Source organism: Grampus griseus (assembly GCF_964374135.1).
Source record: "Grampus griseus genome assembly, chromosome: 1".
NCBI lineage: Eukaryota > Metazoa > Chordata > Mammalia > Artiodactyla > Delphinidae > Grampus > Grampus griseus.
In genome coordinates, this window is record NC_139017.1 from 87786165 (window position 1) to 87799179 (window position 13015).

The window sequence follows — 13015 nt, forward strand, 5'->3', positions numbered from 1 at the left end:
TGGCTATCCAAACTATTACAACTGATACAGCCTTTCATGACATTGTTTCCTGAAATGTTTCACAGCTCTTGATAAGTTGCAAATAAAACAAAGAACTATATCTCTCCAATTTCAGGGTAGTTACTGTTTGGGGGAAAACTCTCAGCTTTTTCCTTCCTGTGTATCTTTCTCCTTTACTTTTACACTGAACGCTTCACTTATGACACTTCTCATGACCAAATATGTGGGTCCCCCCTCCCCCCTTCACACCAAACAATTCTGTGACAGCAGCTGGGTGTCCTGCAATTTAACTCAATACTGACGCTATTTACCTGGAGATAGTTTTAGATCCCACTGATCAAAGGCTCAGTCCCGCAAGACTGCTCCCAACTTTAGATGCCAATCGAAAGTAGTAGGTCCCCAGGTTACCCACAACTTCTGTCTGACTTGGCTAAAATTCAGAGGTTTCCATGACCTCCTCCCCCTTGGATTTGGTTATTTCCTAGAACAACTCACAAAACACAGGGGAACACGTTTACCAGTTTATTAAAGGGTATAGTAAAGGATACAGATGAAGAGACACATAGGGCAAGGTCTGAGAGGATCCTGAGCACAGAGCTTCTGTCTCCATGAAGTTGGGGGTGCATCACCCTCCAGGTAAGCGGATGTGCCCCCCAACCTGAACACTCTCTGAACCTCCTACTATTGGAATTAGTAGGCAATACAAGGCAATTGTTATGCCTTGTATAGGCATGATTAATTACTAACTCCATTTCTAGTTCCTCTCCCCGCTCTGGAGAGGGCTGAAAATTCCAAGCTTCTAATCATGGCTTGGTTTTTCTGGTGACACAGCCAGGAGCCATCCAGGAGCCCACCCAGAGTTGCCTCATTAGAACAAAAGACGCCCTAGTGTTCTTATCACTTAGCAAATTACAAGGGTTTTAGGAGCTCTGTGCCAGGAAGAGGGGTGGGGTGGGTGAGCAGAGACCAATACATATACTTTCTACTATCTCACAGTTGCGTTCCTAGAAAATTCAATGTACCTTAAAAGCATAGGAAAATGCTTTGTGTTTATATGTTAACAAAGTTATGTTCTAGTCCCAGCTAATTATGAACAGATTTTTCACTCACAGGAATGTTTAGCAGGACATTCAGAAATAGTGTATTGTGGAACAATCTTTCCCTGGTGACATCATCTCTTGCATTGCAGAACACTTTATATCCCTAGCTTTAGCCTTCTAATGTCCCTGGTTTTCCCAAGCACTGTTCTGATTAAAAAAACAACAAACAAAACCACAAAAATTAAATCCTCAGTCTAAGGGGAGATAACATTCCCTTGAGAACTGGTAGCGAAGTACAATATCCCCAATAACGAATAAGCTTGGCAATAAATCATAGTGGTACTCTAAGTTGTTGAAATTGTTTACACCCCTGGCTAGCCCCTCAATGATCCAAAGCTTCGCAGTCCCGAATAAGGAAGCGGTGATCTGATACGCAGAAGCAAGTTCAAGGAGACAGCGAGATACACGGCACCTAGCCAGTGATTTCCTTTTCGTTGCTAATTTTTAATTCCTTCTTGCCAAGACGACACCCATCCCTCCTTTAGTACTGCTGTGGTTTCACCGCTGGGCGGGACGCGCACGCTCCACTTCCGCAGGCGGGTTTCCAACTAGGCCCCGCCCCACCTCCTCGCGTCACCGGAAGTGAGGCCGCGGAAGTAGTAAAACCCGCTCCATGGGATGCGGGCGCGCCCTGGAGGTGGCTGGTTGCTGGGATGGCAGATGAAGAAGAAGACCCCACGGTGAGTGACCGCCTCTGTTCCAACCCACTTTTTTATTCACTCCCTCGGGCACCGTAGCGGAGGCCGAGAATCGGGTTTGTTTTCCTTAGTGAATTCAGCCGAGAGAATCGGGGACTTCACCCCGTGCTAGGCTTTTTCTTCCGATTAGTCGTAGGACGCGGGGCAGGAAGAGTAGGAGGGTGGTCCCCTGCCCTTTGCTTTTGGTCCATATTTGCCAGACACCCTTTGAAACACCTAGAGAATCATCAGAGGACAAAGCTAGTATTTGTTCTCTGTGAGCAAAGTTATTTAACTTTGAGCCTCGGTTTTCATGTCATAAAATAGGCTTAAGTCTCACTTGAGGAAAGTTCTTAGCACTGTGTAAGCAGTGCTTAGTAAATACTAGTTTTGCTTACTTTTATTCAATATCACCTCTTTTAATAGTAAAACTGTCTAGAAATAGGCCAACTTTGTTGGTTAAAAAAAAGAATGTATGGTCGTTGGAACTGCTCCAGGAGAGGCAGTACAGTTGTTGTGGACATTGTAGAAGCCATTCCTGTGTGAGTCTGAAGTTGGATAGGATAGTTGTAAGGCCCCTAAAATGCTAAGGTTTCATGGTTTTTTGCTGCTTGCTTTATTTAGGCTTTCTGGCATGACATCAGTGTTGAAGATGGAAAAAAATGTTAATTATTTAAAAGTCAAAAGCAGTGCTTGACGTATCTATATATACATTTTAACTTCTAGTTTGAGGAAGAAAGTGAAGAAATTGGAGGAGGTGCAGAAGGTGGACAGGGTAAAAGAAAGAGACTTTTTTCTAAAGAATGTAAGTAGTATTTGACAATGATTTTTTATAGATAAAAACTTCTGGGTATGTCGGTTCAAAGTAGATTTATTGTTCTGAATGTGTTTCCTTGTAGGGACAATATTCTCAGACTTGTGCATAAATTCTGTTTAACCTGTGAATCACAGATAGTAATAACCCTAACCCCAATTTATGTATTTATATATATGCGTGTATACACACACACACATACACACACACCCATACTTTTTTTTTTTTTTTTTTTAAGTAAAGAGATGTGATCGGTGTTTCAGTTCAGGGCCTAAGAACATACCTCCGTTACCTCCCCTGTCCCTTACCTTTAAGCAGTAGGAGCAGGGACTCCTTTGACTGTAAGCCAAAGGTTCTTTTGGTTCCTGGAACAGGTGCTGAGGGTAGGAATTAAGTTGGGGCTTTGGACTAAGGCAATGGACAAGGCAGGAAGATGATGAACAATGTGAGGCAGTCCAGTGGCATAGAGATTATAAGGTTTTGGTTGTCTAGTCTGTTCCCTCAGTAGACCTTTTGTGGCAGCAGCAAGGAGAGCTGCTGCTACTACTGATGTTCAAGGTCAGCCCCTTTAAGGCACCGTGAGAAAGTGCTCTCCATCTCCCAGTCCTGAGAAGGCGACACATCACCTGATTTATTTATGCTAGTTCCGATGTAAGCAGTTCCCAAATGCTCTTGAAACTACAGAGTCAATATGTGGGGTTTTTTTTTTTGCCATTCAAATCCCTTCCTATATCTCAATTTCTCACCTTAAGTTTACCACTACTTATTCCATCTCTGATGTTATTTACTCCATTTGTACGTGGTTTTACCTAAGTCGGCATAAGAAGGGGATTCCTACACCAGAGCATCCCAGAGTGATGACAAGAATTTGGAATCTTCACAGCCTTTTCCTTGTCTTACCTGAATCTTCCTATGACTTACTGACCAAGATCTGTTCTCCTAGACCTTCTTTTTAAAAAAAAATTTTTGCTAATATAACACAAAATTTCAAAGCATTCACTTTTATTTGTTTATGTCTTTACAGACCCTTTAACCAAATGCAGTTCACATACTTCCTGTCTAATATGATTTTGCTTTTCCAGTGAAGTATATTTCCCTACTGATGAATTCTCCCCATCAGAATGTTAATGACAAGGTATCTCCCTCAAAATATTTAAGGAAAAATATTAAGTTTACAATGGAGAATCCTGGCAGACATTACTTTAGCCAAGTGATCAAAGTTAATAAGATCACCAGTAATATATGTTGACATTACATACCCCTGATATGACGCATTAAGAGGTACATCATCACTGTGATTCCCTTTCTAGTAATGCATAACCATAACCTAATCATGAGAAAACATCAGACAAACCCAAACTGAGGGACATTCTACAAGATAACTGACCAGTATTCTTCAGAAGTGTCAAGGTTATAAAAGACAAGGAAGGGCTTCCCTGGTGGCGCAGTGGTTAAGAATCCACCTGGTAATGCAGGGGACATGGGTTCGAGCCCTGGTTTGGGAAGAACCCACATGCTGCAGAGCAACTAAGCCCGTGCGCCACAACTACTGAGCCTGCGCTCTAGAGCCCACGAGCCACAACTACTGAAGCCCACACGCCTAGAGCCCATGCTCCTCAACAAGAGACGCCACTGCAGTGAGAAGCCTGTGCACCACAACAAACAGAGACCCCCACTCACCACAACTAGAGAAATCCCGTGCGCAGCAACGAAAACCCAACGCAGCCAAAAATAAATAAATAAATATATAAATAAAAAAAAAAAAAAAGACAAGGAACGTCTGAGGAACTGTCACAGAACAGAGGAAACTAGGGAGGCATGACAACTAAATATTGTGGGATCCTGAAACAGAAAAGGTACACTAGTGGAAAAACTGGTACAATCTGAATAAGTTACGTATTTGTACCAGTGTTAATTTCTTAGTTTTGAGAAATGTCTTTGGTTGTGTAAGATGTTAACATAAGAGGAAGCTGGATATAGGAATTCGGGAACATTGTGCTGTTTTTGCAACTCTTCTCTAAGTCTGAAATTATCTAAAAAAACAAACGAAAAAAAAAGCAAACAAAAATTTCAGAATCCAAAAAACACAGAGGGGAGAAAATATTGGCTCCTGTGTTTGTTTTCTCCCTCCTGTATCTGGACCTAAAAGCTTTTGCCAGAATAAACCCTAGGGGCACTTCTCTATCCTAGTCTGACTTCTAGGTCACCTGTTTCTTTTCTTCCGCAGGCCTGGTCTACTGTCTTCTTAGTTCTGCCTGCTTTTGCTTCTCCTAAATGGAAATTATTCTTAACGTACTCATTCCTACTTTTAGAAGTGTTCTAGGAGTTCGTTCCATTTCTTTATTTATTTCTTTATTTAATTTTTTTTTTTTTTGCGGTACGCAGGCCTCTCACTGTTGTGGCCTCTCCCGTTGTGGAGCACAGGCTCCGGACGCGCAGGCTCAGCGGCCATGGCTCACGGGCCCAGCCACTCCGCGGCATGTGGGATCTTCCTGGACCGGGGCACAAGCCCATGTCCTCTGCATTGGCAGGCGGACTCTCAACCACTGTGCCACCAGGGAAGCCCCGTTCCTTTTTTTTAAATGTAAAACTTAAATACAATAAATTGCACTAGTCTTCATTGAACAGCTTGATGAATTTTCCATATATACATATACTTGTAACCACCAGTCAGATCAAGATACAAAACATTTCTAACATATGACAGAGTTTCTTAGTATTTCTATACCCCTTTGAGAATCTGCTAAGAGTTGATTCTTCTTCCCAGAAAAATGCACACACAAATAAAGTATAAAATTTTTACATGTAATTTCAGTAGGGTTCCAGGACTTCTCAAAACTTGTCCATGGACTGATTGGGAGTTTATAGGCTATAGCATAAGAATCCATATGGATCTCATCTGCCCTAAATTACCAAGAAGTGTAATAGTGTTGTGGGTAGGAGTATAGACTCTGGAGCCAGATCATCTGGGTTCAAATTCAAGTTCCATCTCACTATCTGTGTGACCTTGGGTAAATCACTTAAACTCTATGCCTCAATTTTCTCATCTATGTAGAAAGGGGATAATAGTAGTTCCTACTTCAGAGGATTGTCCTGAGGATTAAATGCGCTTACAACAGTGCCTGGCATGCAGTAAGGGCTATATAAGTTTTAGCTATTAGCAGTTATTTTCATTACTCTGTAGACTTTTCTTCTCTTTTGCATTTTCTATGGTTCCTTCAGATGAAGACTAAAAGGGCTTTGCTGGCAGTTGCTTTGATCCAGGGAATAAAATGTCAAGATTCTGTATAGTAAGCCCTTTGCTTTCTCCTTTTGATTAACCTGTTCTTCCTATAAGAAGGTAATTGGAGCACTTTCTCTCATGTCCTCTTCCTTATGGTAGTATCAGAAAGGATTTTGCCTTCTTTTTTCCAAGACCTACCCCTCACCCCCTGAAAACACTCCCAGTAAAGGCTAAACCATTGCTACTCATCCTGTTCCTGCTACGAAGTTTCCTACTTAAAGGTATTCTGGGGTTGTTGGTGAGTAGATAATAGAGATTAGGGAAGGAATATTGATATCAAGGTTCAGTAGCTGGGAGGGAAGGGGAGTTCCTACCTAGGGAAGGCTAGGTAAGAACAGTTGGTTATGTGCTAGTGGTTAATACCTTTTACACCAAAATCCATACTTGGAGACAAGAAATACAATGTAAATATACTTTCATACCAATATCTTCTATAGCTTAGTTCTAATTTGAAAAAGTATTGGTCAAGTTTGTTTAAACAAAAATGATTGTTCTTTTTACAGTACGGTGTATGATGTATGGGTTTGGGGATGACCAGAATCCTTATACTGAGTCAGTAGATATTCTTGAAGACCTTGTCATAGAGTTCATCACTGAAATGGTAAGTTTTTTTGGTAATTGGTCTTAGTTAATTAAGGAATAGATTTGAAATTCTAACTTTTAGATAAGACTAGAACTATGGCATCCTTTGAAATAAGCTTGAGTGCCATTTGAGTGCCTGTTTTGTGGAAGTTACTATTTATCATTAAGGATAGAGAGAGATAAGTGTGTGTGGGTGTATACACACACACATACACAAACACCCACACACACATGCACACACAATATATTCTACCCCCTCCTCTGAATTTTATTTATAAGGACATAATTATAAGATCCTTGAATAAAATGTAAAATATTACCCATAATCCGATCATCCAACATAAATTTCCCTCTTCCAGTATTTATGTAAAGATATACAGTGTTTTACATAGTGTTGATCATAGTAAACATTCTTTTTACTCAAAGTTTTTAATACATATTTCCTATGTTCTGATCACAATTATTTTAGTAGCTGCATAAAATTCATTCAAATTATTTTCTAATATACTTAACCATTTCCCTATTGAAATTATTTACATATTATTTTCAACTGAGTAGATAAGTTTGAATGACCATATTCATGAAATTTCCCCCTTCTCTGGATATGTTTGCAGGGATGGGAATACTGAGTTTGTTTGTGTTCAGTTCTTATGAATTTTTACCCTGTGTTTTGGACTATTTCCTTCGTAAAGAATAATAGAAGTAAAATTACTGGGTCAGAGAGTCCATTTTTTAAATCTTTTTCTGCTTATGAAAGTAATATTGATTAAATTTAGAAAGTATTAAAGAGTGCAGGGGAAAAAATAAAAATCTGTAATCCTTCTACCTAGAGATAACTAATGCTGAGATTTTAGTGAATATTCTTTTGTCTTTTTACACATATTTTTAAACTTTATAAAACTGAAATCATACAGTATATATAGTCGTAGAACCTGCTTTTTCACTTAGGTACGTCTACAACATTTTCCCTGTGTCACCGCATAATTAATATTTTTGATGGCTTCACAATATTAATTGACTAGGTGTGCTCAAATTTGTTCAATTTATTAAATATTTAATTTCCCTTTTTCAGTCATTAGAAATAATGCTGTGATGAATTTTTGTTTTTACAGTATGAATATGTAATGGTAGGGGATGAGATTTGATTTTAAGGAAACCCACCAATATTTATCAGCTACTGAAATGGACACAAAGTTTAAATGAAGCGGTGGTTACAAAGAAATAAAATTATTTTATGCAAATGAAGACAAACTACATATATCAGAACACACAGAAAGAAACATCAGTGCAAATGGATAAAGAAGATGTGGCACATATATACAATGGAATATTACTCAGCCATAAAAAGAAATGAAATTGAGTTCTTTGTAGTGAGGTGGATTGACCTAGAGTCTGTCATACAGAGTGAAGTAAATTAGAAAGAGAAAAACAAATACCATATGCTAACACATATATATGGAATCTAAAAAAAAAAAGGTTCTGATGAACCTAGGGGCAGGATAGGAATAAAGACGCAGACATAGAGAATGGATTTGAGGACACAGGAGGGGCAGGGAAGGGTAAGCTGGGATGAAGTGAGAGAGTAGCATTGAAATATATACACTACCAAATGTAAAATAGATAGCTAGTGGGAAGCAGCTGCATGACACAGGGAGATCAACTCAGTGCTTTGTGTCCACCTAGAGGGGTGGGATAGGGAGGGTGGGAGGGAGACACAAGAGGGAGGGGATATGGGGGTATATGTATACGTATAGGTGATTCACTTTGTTAAACAGCAGAAACTAACACGACATTGTAAAGCAATTACACTCCAATAAAGATGTAAAAAAAATTTTTTTTAAATCAATGAATTTGATAGTTTTAATGTCCTTAATATTAAAATGTCTATAAAGCATTGAAACATTGCTAATAACGGTATAAAGTGGACAAAGGACATTAATAGAAAGACAATTCATAAGTGACTAGCTATAATAATTAGAAGAGAAAGTTTCAAACTCACCAGCATTAAATAGACACAAGTTAAAAGAATAAAATGTTAGATTTTTAAAAAATTAATTGAATTTAATATTTTTTTTGTAATAGACTCACAAGGCAATGTCAATTGGAAGACAAGGTCGGGTACAAGTTGAAGATATCGTCTTCTTGATTCGAAAGGACCCAAGAAAGTTTGCTAGGGTTAAAGACTTGCTTACTATGAATGAAGAATTGAAACGAGCTAGAAAAGCATTTGATGAAGCAAACTATGGATCTTGACACCTTTGGTACTTTCTGAAGCTTCATTATTTTCTGGGGAAACCATATTTAATAACTATATTTTCCACAGTAAGTTTCTGATATCTAGCCATGTGAATGAAAGATAGAGAACCACAACGTTTTCAGTCTTTATTCATGTCTTCAATTTTAGAGTGATATTTGAGCCTTTAATTGCCTGCCGTTATATTACTATACTTTGAATTACTTACTGGATTTTAATGACCACATGTAAGTCAAAGTACCTTGCAAACCATTCAGTTCCTTCTGATTTTGTGCCATTGTAGGCTGTACTGTGGCTGTTTAATATGTGAAATCTCAATGGTACCTTTGATAGCTAAGACATGTGTTTGATGTTTCTAAAGTTTTTAGATTACAGTAGTCTAAGTTATTAAAAGATAGTGAACTGGTTTGTGTTTCTTTTAAGGAGAAAATGATAGAAAATACAGCCTTTTTAAGAGTGTTTGTCTTAAGATAATTTGTTTTAATACTCTTCTTTAGATAACAAGTGATTTTTTTGATTTTAATTTTTTGAGAAACTAAAAGTTTCCTATGAATTCTTCTGTGTTGGAAGACCTATTTGATTTAAAATCTTTTGGGCTGGGCTTCCCTGGTGGCGCAGTGGTTGAGAGTCCGCCTGCCGATACGGGGGACACGGGTTTGTGTCCCGGTCCAGGAGGATCCTGCGTGCCGTGGAGCAGCTGGGCCCGTGAGCTGTGGCCGCTGGGCCTGCCCATCCGGAGCCTGTGCTCCGCCACGGGAGAGGCCACAGCAGTGAGAGGCCCGCGTACCGCAAAAAAAAAATCTTTGGGTCTTATACTGTTTGTCAGGTTTTAAGAGAACTCATTTCCCCAGGTCAAATTAAAGCTTCTAAATATAAGTGTTTTCAGTAGCAGGAATGGCATTGCTGAAAAAGCTGATGGTAGGATAAGCATTTGGGGTCGTGTTTTTTTTTTTTTTTTTTTTGCGGTATGCGGGCCTTTCACTGTTGTGGCCTCTCCAGTTGCAGAGCACAGTCATCCAGACGCGCAGGCTCAGCGGCCATGGCTCACAGGCCCAGCCGCTCCGCTGCATGTGGGATCTTCCCGGACCGGGGCACGAACCCGCGTCCCCTGCGTCGGCAGGCGGACTCCCAACCACTGCACCACCAGGGAAGCCCAGGGGTCGTGTTTTATTAACATATTTGTTAGTACTTGTTCATTGTGGAAATGTGTACTTGACTAAGACCACGTGTGGCTATGGAAACCACTTTTGTAGTTCAGCATATACAGGTTTTGTGTGTATTTAGCTTATTGTATTATTCTTGCACTTAGCTTAAAGTAAGGATTTAAAATTGCATTTAAGGGGATCATTGGATATTACTGTTTGTGAAACTGAATGTTTTGTGTGCTGCTTATAAACATTATGAATCAGTACTTAGGAAAATTTTACTTTCTTAACCTATCAATATAAGGAATAAACTATGAAAAATTAAAAAGATTAATACTTGAATTTGACTATGTGATTTATCAGCTTTTCTCCCCAATGTAATTCTACCTGCTTAATGTCACTAAAAACTTTTTTTCCATATTATTCGTGTAATGCTTCTGAATTGGTAATGAGATTCAAGATAGCTGGGCTGATCTTTTTATTTGAAAAAGTAAAAACCAGTTAAAAAGCAACTTTAGTCTAAACTGAAATCAAGACTGAGAGTGGAATAACAAAAGATCAATATCACTATTTTTTTTTTTTTTTTTGTGGTACGTGGGCCTCTCACTGTTGTGGCCTCTCCCGTTGCGGAGCACAGGCTCCGGACGTGCAGGCTCAGCGGCCATGGCTCACGGGCCCAGCCGCTCCGCGGCACGTGGGATCTTCCCAGACCGGGGCACGAACCTGTGTCCCCTGCATTGGCAGGCGGACTCTCAACCACTGCGCCACCAGGGAAGCCCAATATCACTATTTTTGCTAGTCAGGGTCTACTTCACCCTGAAGAAGGACCTGGTAGTAACTGCCACTAGGCAAGTTATACTGGGTGCCCGTATTAGTCAGCTTGGGCTGCCATAACAAAATGTCAGACTGGGTGTCTTAAACAATGGAAATTTATTTTTTCACAGTTCTGGGGACTGGAAGCCTGGGATCAGGTGCCAACATGGTCAGGTTCTGGTGAGGATTCTTCCTGGATTGCAGATAGCTGCCTTCTCACTGTGTCCTCACGTGGCTGATAGAGACTTCTGTTGTTTCTCCCTCTTATAAGGCCACCAGTTCTGTCAGATAAGGGTTCCACCCTTATGACCTCCTTTAACCTTATCACCACCATAAAAGTCCTTTCTCCAATATAGTCAGATATGGGTTAGGGGGACACAGTTCAGCTTATAGCAGTGCCATTAGTCTTACTATTTTGCTAATGATCCTGGCATTAAGAAGTTTTTTACGGGACTTTGTATTAAAACTTTTTAAAGTTGGAATTGTTAGAACTTAACTCAAAAATAGCATAAGCAAAAAAAAAAAAAAAGAAAGAATTTATTGGCTTCTCCAACTGAAAGAAGGGAAAGAAAGGGTGGAGTTGACTCCACAGTTGACTGGATCTAAGAACTTGAAGAGAAGACTCTGCCCATCTTTATCCTAATTTTGGTTTTACTCTCTTAGGAGTCTCATCATGTGTCAAGGGAGCATGATGGCTAGCAGTTCTAGGGTTCCATCCATACAACTCCTGATCAAGGGAGTTACTTTACTTCCTAATACAGAAGATTCCAAGCAAGGAGTGTGGTTGTCCTGCCTCTGGTCATTATTCTTGGGCCAGGAAGAAGTTGTACTGTAGCCTGGGTCTCATGCCCCACCTCTTTGGTGAAGAAGGGCTTGGAGTGGGGCTCGGAGCTGGGTACTACTATTAGCAAGAAAGGGAAAGAGAAGCTGGGCGGATAGAAATAATAGGTGTACACTGACTCGATTCATGAGCTTACTTATTAACTGAATTCTAACAGTAAGGCAGCATGGCTCTTTTCTAATATCTAGAGCTGCACTGTGTAATATGGTAGCCACTAGCCATGTGGGGCTATTTAAATTTAGCCAATTAAAATAAAATTGAAATTAAATTCCTCAGTTACACTAGCTACATTTCAAGTTCTCAATAGCCCTGTGGCTAGTACCAATACATTTCCATTATTATAGAATATTTCAGATAGTGCTGATCTGTAGCGTTCAGGTGCACTCTCCTAAATTAATTTACTTTTTTTTTAACTTACTATGAAAAATCTCAAGTATATACAATAGTAAAATAGTATCTTGAGCCCCAGGCTTCAACAGTTAACCAACCTTTTGTTAATTTAGTATCTTACCTGCTGGGAGGGGCAGTATTATTTTAAAGCAAATCCCAGATATCACTATTATTTCATCTGTAAATACTCCAGTATGTATCTCTACAAGGATAAAAAAGCCCAAATACTACTACCATACCCTTGCAAAAATTAACCTTAATTCCTCAATATTCTATCTAATACCTAATCCCTGTTTAAATCTCCTGATTTGTCTCAAAATATCTTTGAGTTTGTGTATTAGTTTTCTATTGCTGCTGTAACAAGTTACTGCAAATATAGCGACAACACATTCATTCTTTCCAGCTTTTTAGGTCAGAAGTTTGAAACGGTCTTAACTGGGCTAAAATCAAAGTACCAATATAACTACGTTCCTTTCTGGATGTTTTAGAAGAGACTGTTTACTTGCCTTTTCCAGCTTCTAGAGGCTGCAATCCTTGACTCGTGGTCCCCTTCCATCTTCAAAGCTAGGAATGTTGCATCTCTCTGATGCTTATTCCATAGTAATAGCTCCCCCTGACCCCTAGCTGGGAAAGGTTCTCTGCTTTTAAGGACCCATGTGATTATATTGGACCCACCTGGAGAGGCCAGGCTACTCTCCCCATTTCAAGGTCCTTAACTTAATCACATCAGCAAAGTCTCTTTTACCATGTAAGGTAACATTCACAGGTTCTGAGGATTAGGACATGGACATCTTTTGGGGCTGTTATTCTGCCTACCATAGTTTGTTTGTAACAGGAACTAAACAAGGTGTTGCCCATTGCATTTGGTGAGTGTGTCTAAATTTCTTTTAATCTCTAATAGCTCCCCTCCCCCATTTTGTTTAAAGTGAAGCTCTTTCTTCGAAAAAATTCATACCTTTTATTTTTTTTAGCTAGCATGTTTATTAGTTGCTCAAGCAGACTGTCTAATAGCTATCTAAGACTCACTTGAAATTGTTTTTACTGTATTTAAGCTGGTTTTCTTAAGTAAAAACTGTAATATTAATTCTAAGTGTAGAAATTTTTAAATGAGGGGAA

The 13015-nt window shown here is 39.5% G+C and overlaps 1 protein-coding gene across 1 annotated transcript; it reads left to right on the forward strand.

The window, feature by feature from the left end:
- The first annotated feature begins 1693 nt into the window (after positions 1-1693).
- TAF13 (TATA-box binding protein associated factor 13) lies at positions 1694-10154 on the forward strand. The gene is made up of 4 exons (XM_082656697.1): positions 1694-1780; positions 2504-2582; positions 6378-6475; positions 8539-10154. The coding sequence occupies exons 1-4, from the start codon at positions 1754-1756 to the stop codon at positions 8707-8709; spliced, it is 375 nt and encodes a 124-aa protein (XP_082512823.1). The 5' UTR covers positions 1694-1753; the 3' UTR covers positions 8710-10154.
- Positions 10155-13015: the final 2861 nt, after the last annotated feature.

What these genes read in the sequence shown, in the direction of transcription:
- TAF13 (XM_082656697.1), top strand. Translation starts at nt 1,754, where the DNA reads ATGGCAGATGAAGAAGAAGACCCCACG. An exon ending in ATGAAGAAGAAGACCCCACG is followed by an intron (nt 1,781 to 2,503) that starts GTGAGTGACCGC and finishes TTTAACTTCTAG; the next exon opens with TTTGAGGAAGAAAGTGAAGA. An exon ending in GAGACTTTTTTCTAAAGAAT is followed by an intron (nt 2,583 to 6,377) that starts GTAAGTAGTATT and finishes TTCTTTTTACAG; the next exon opens with TACGGTGTATGATGTATGGG.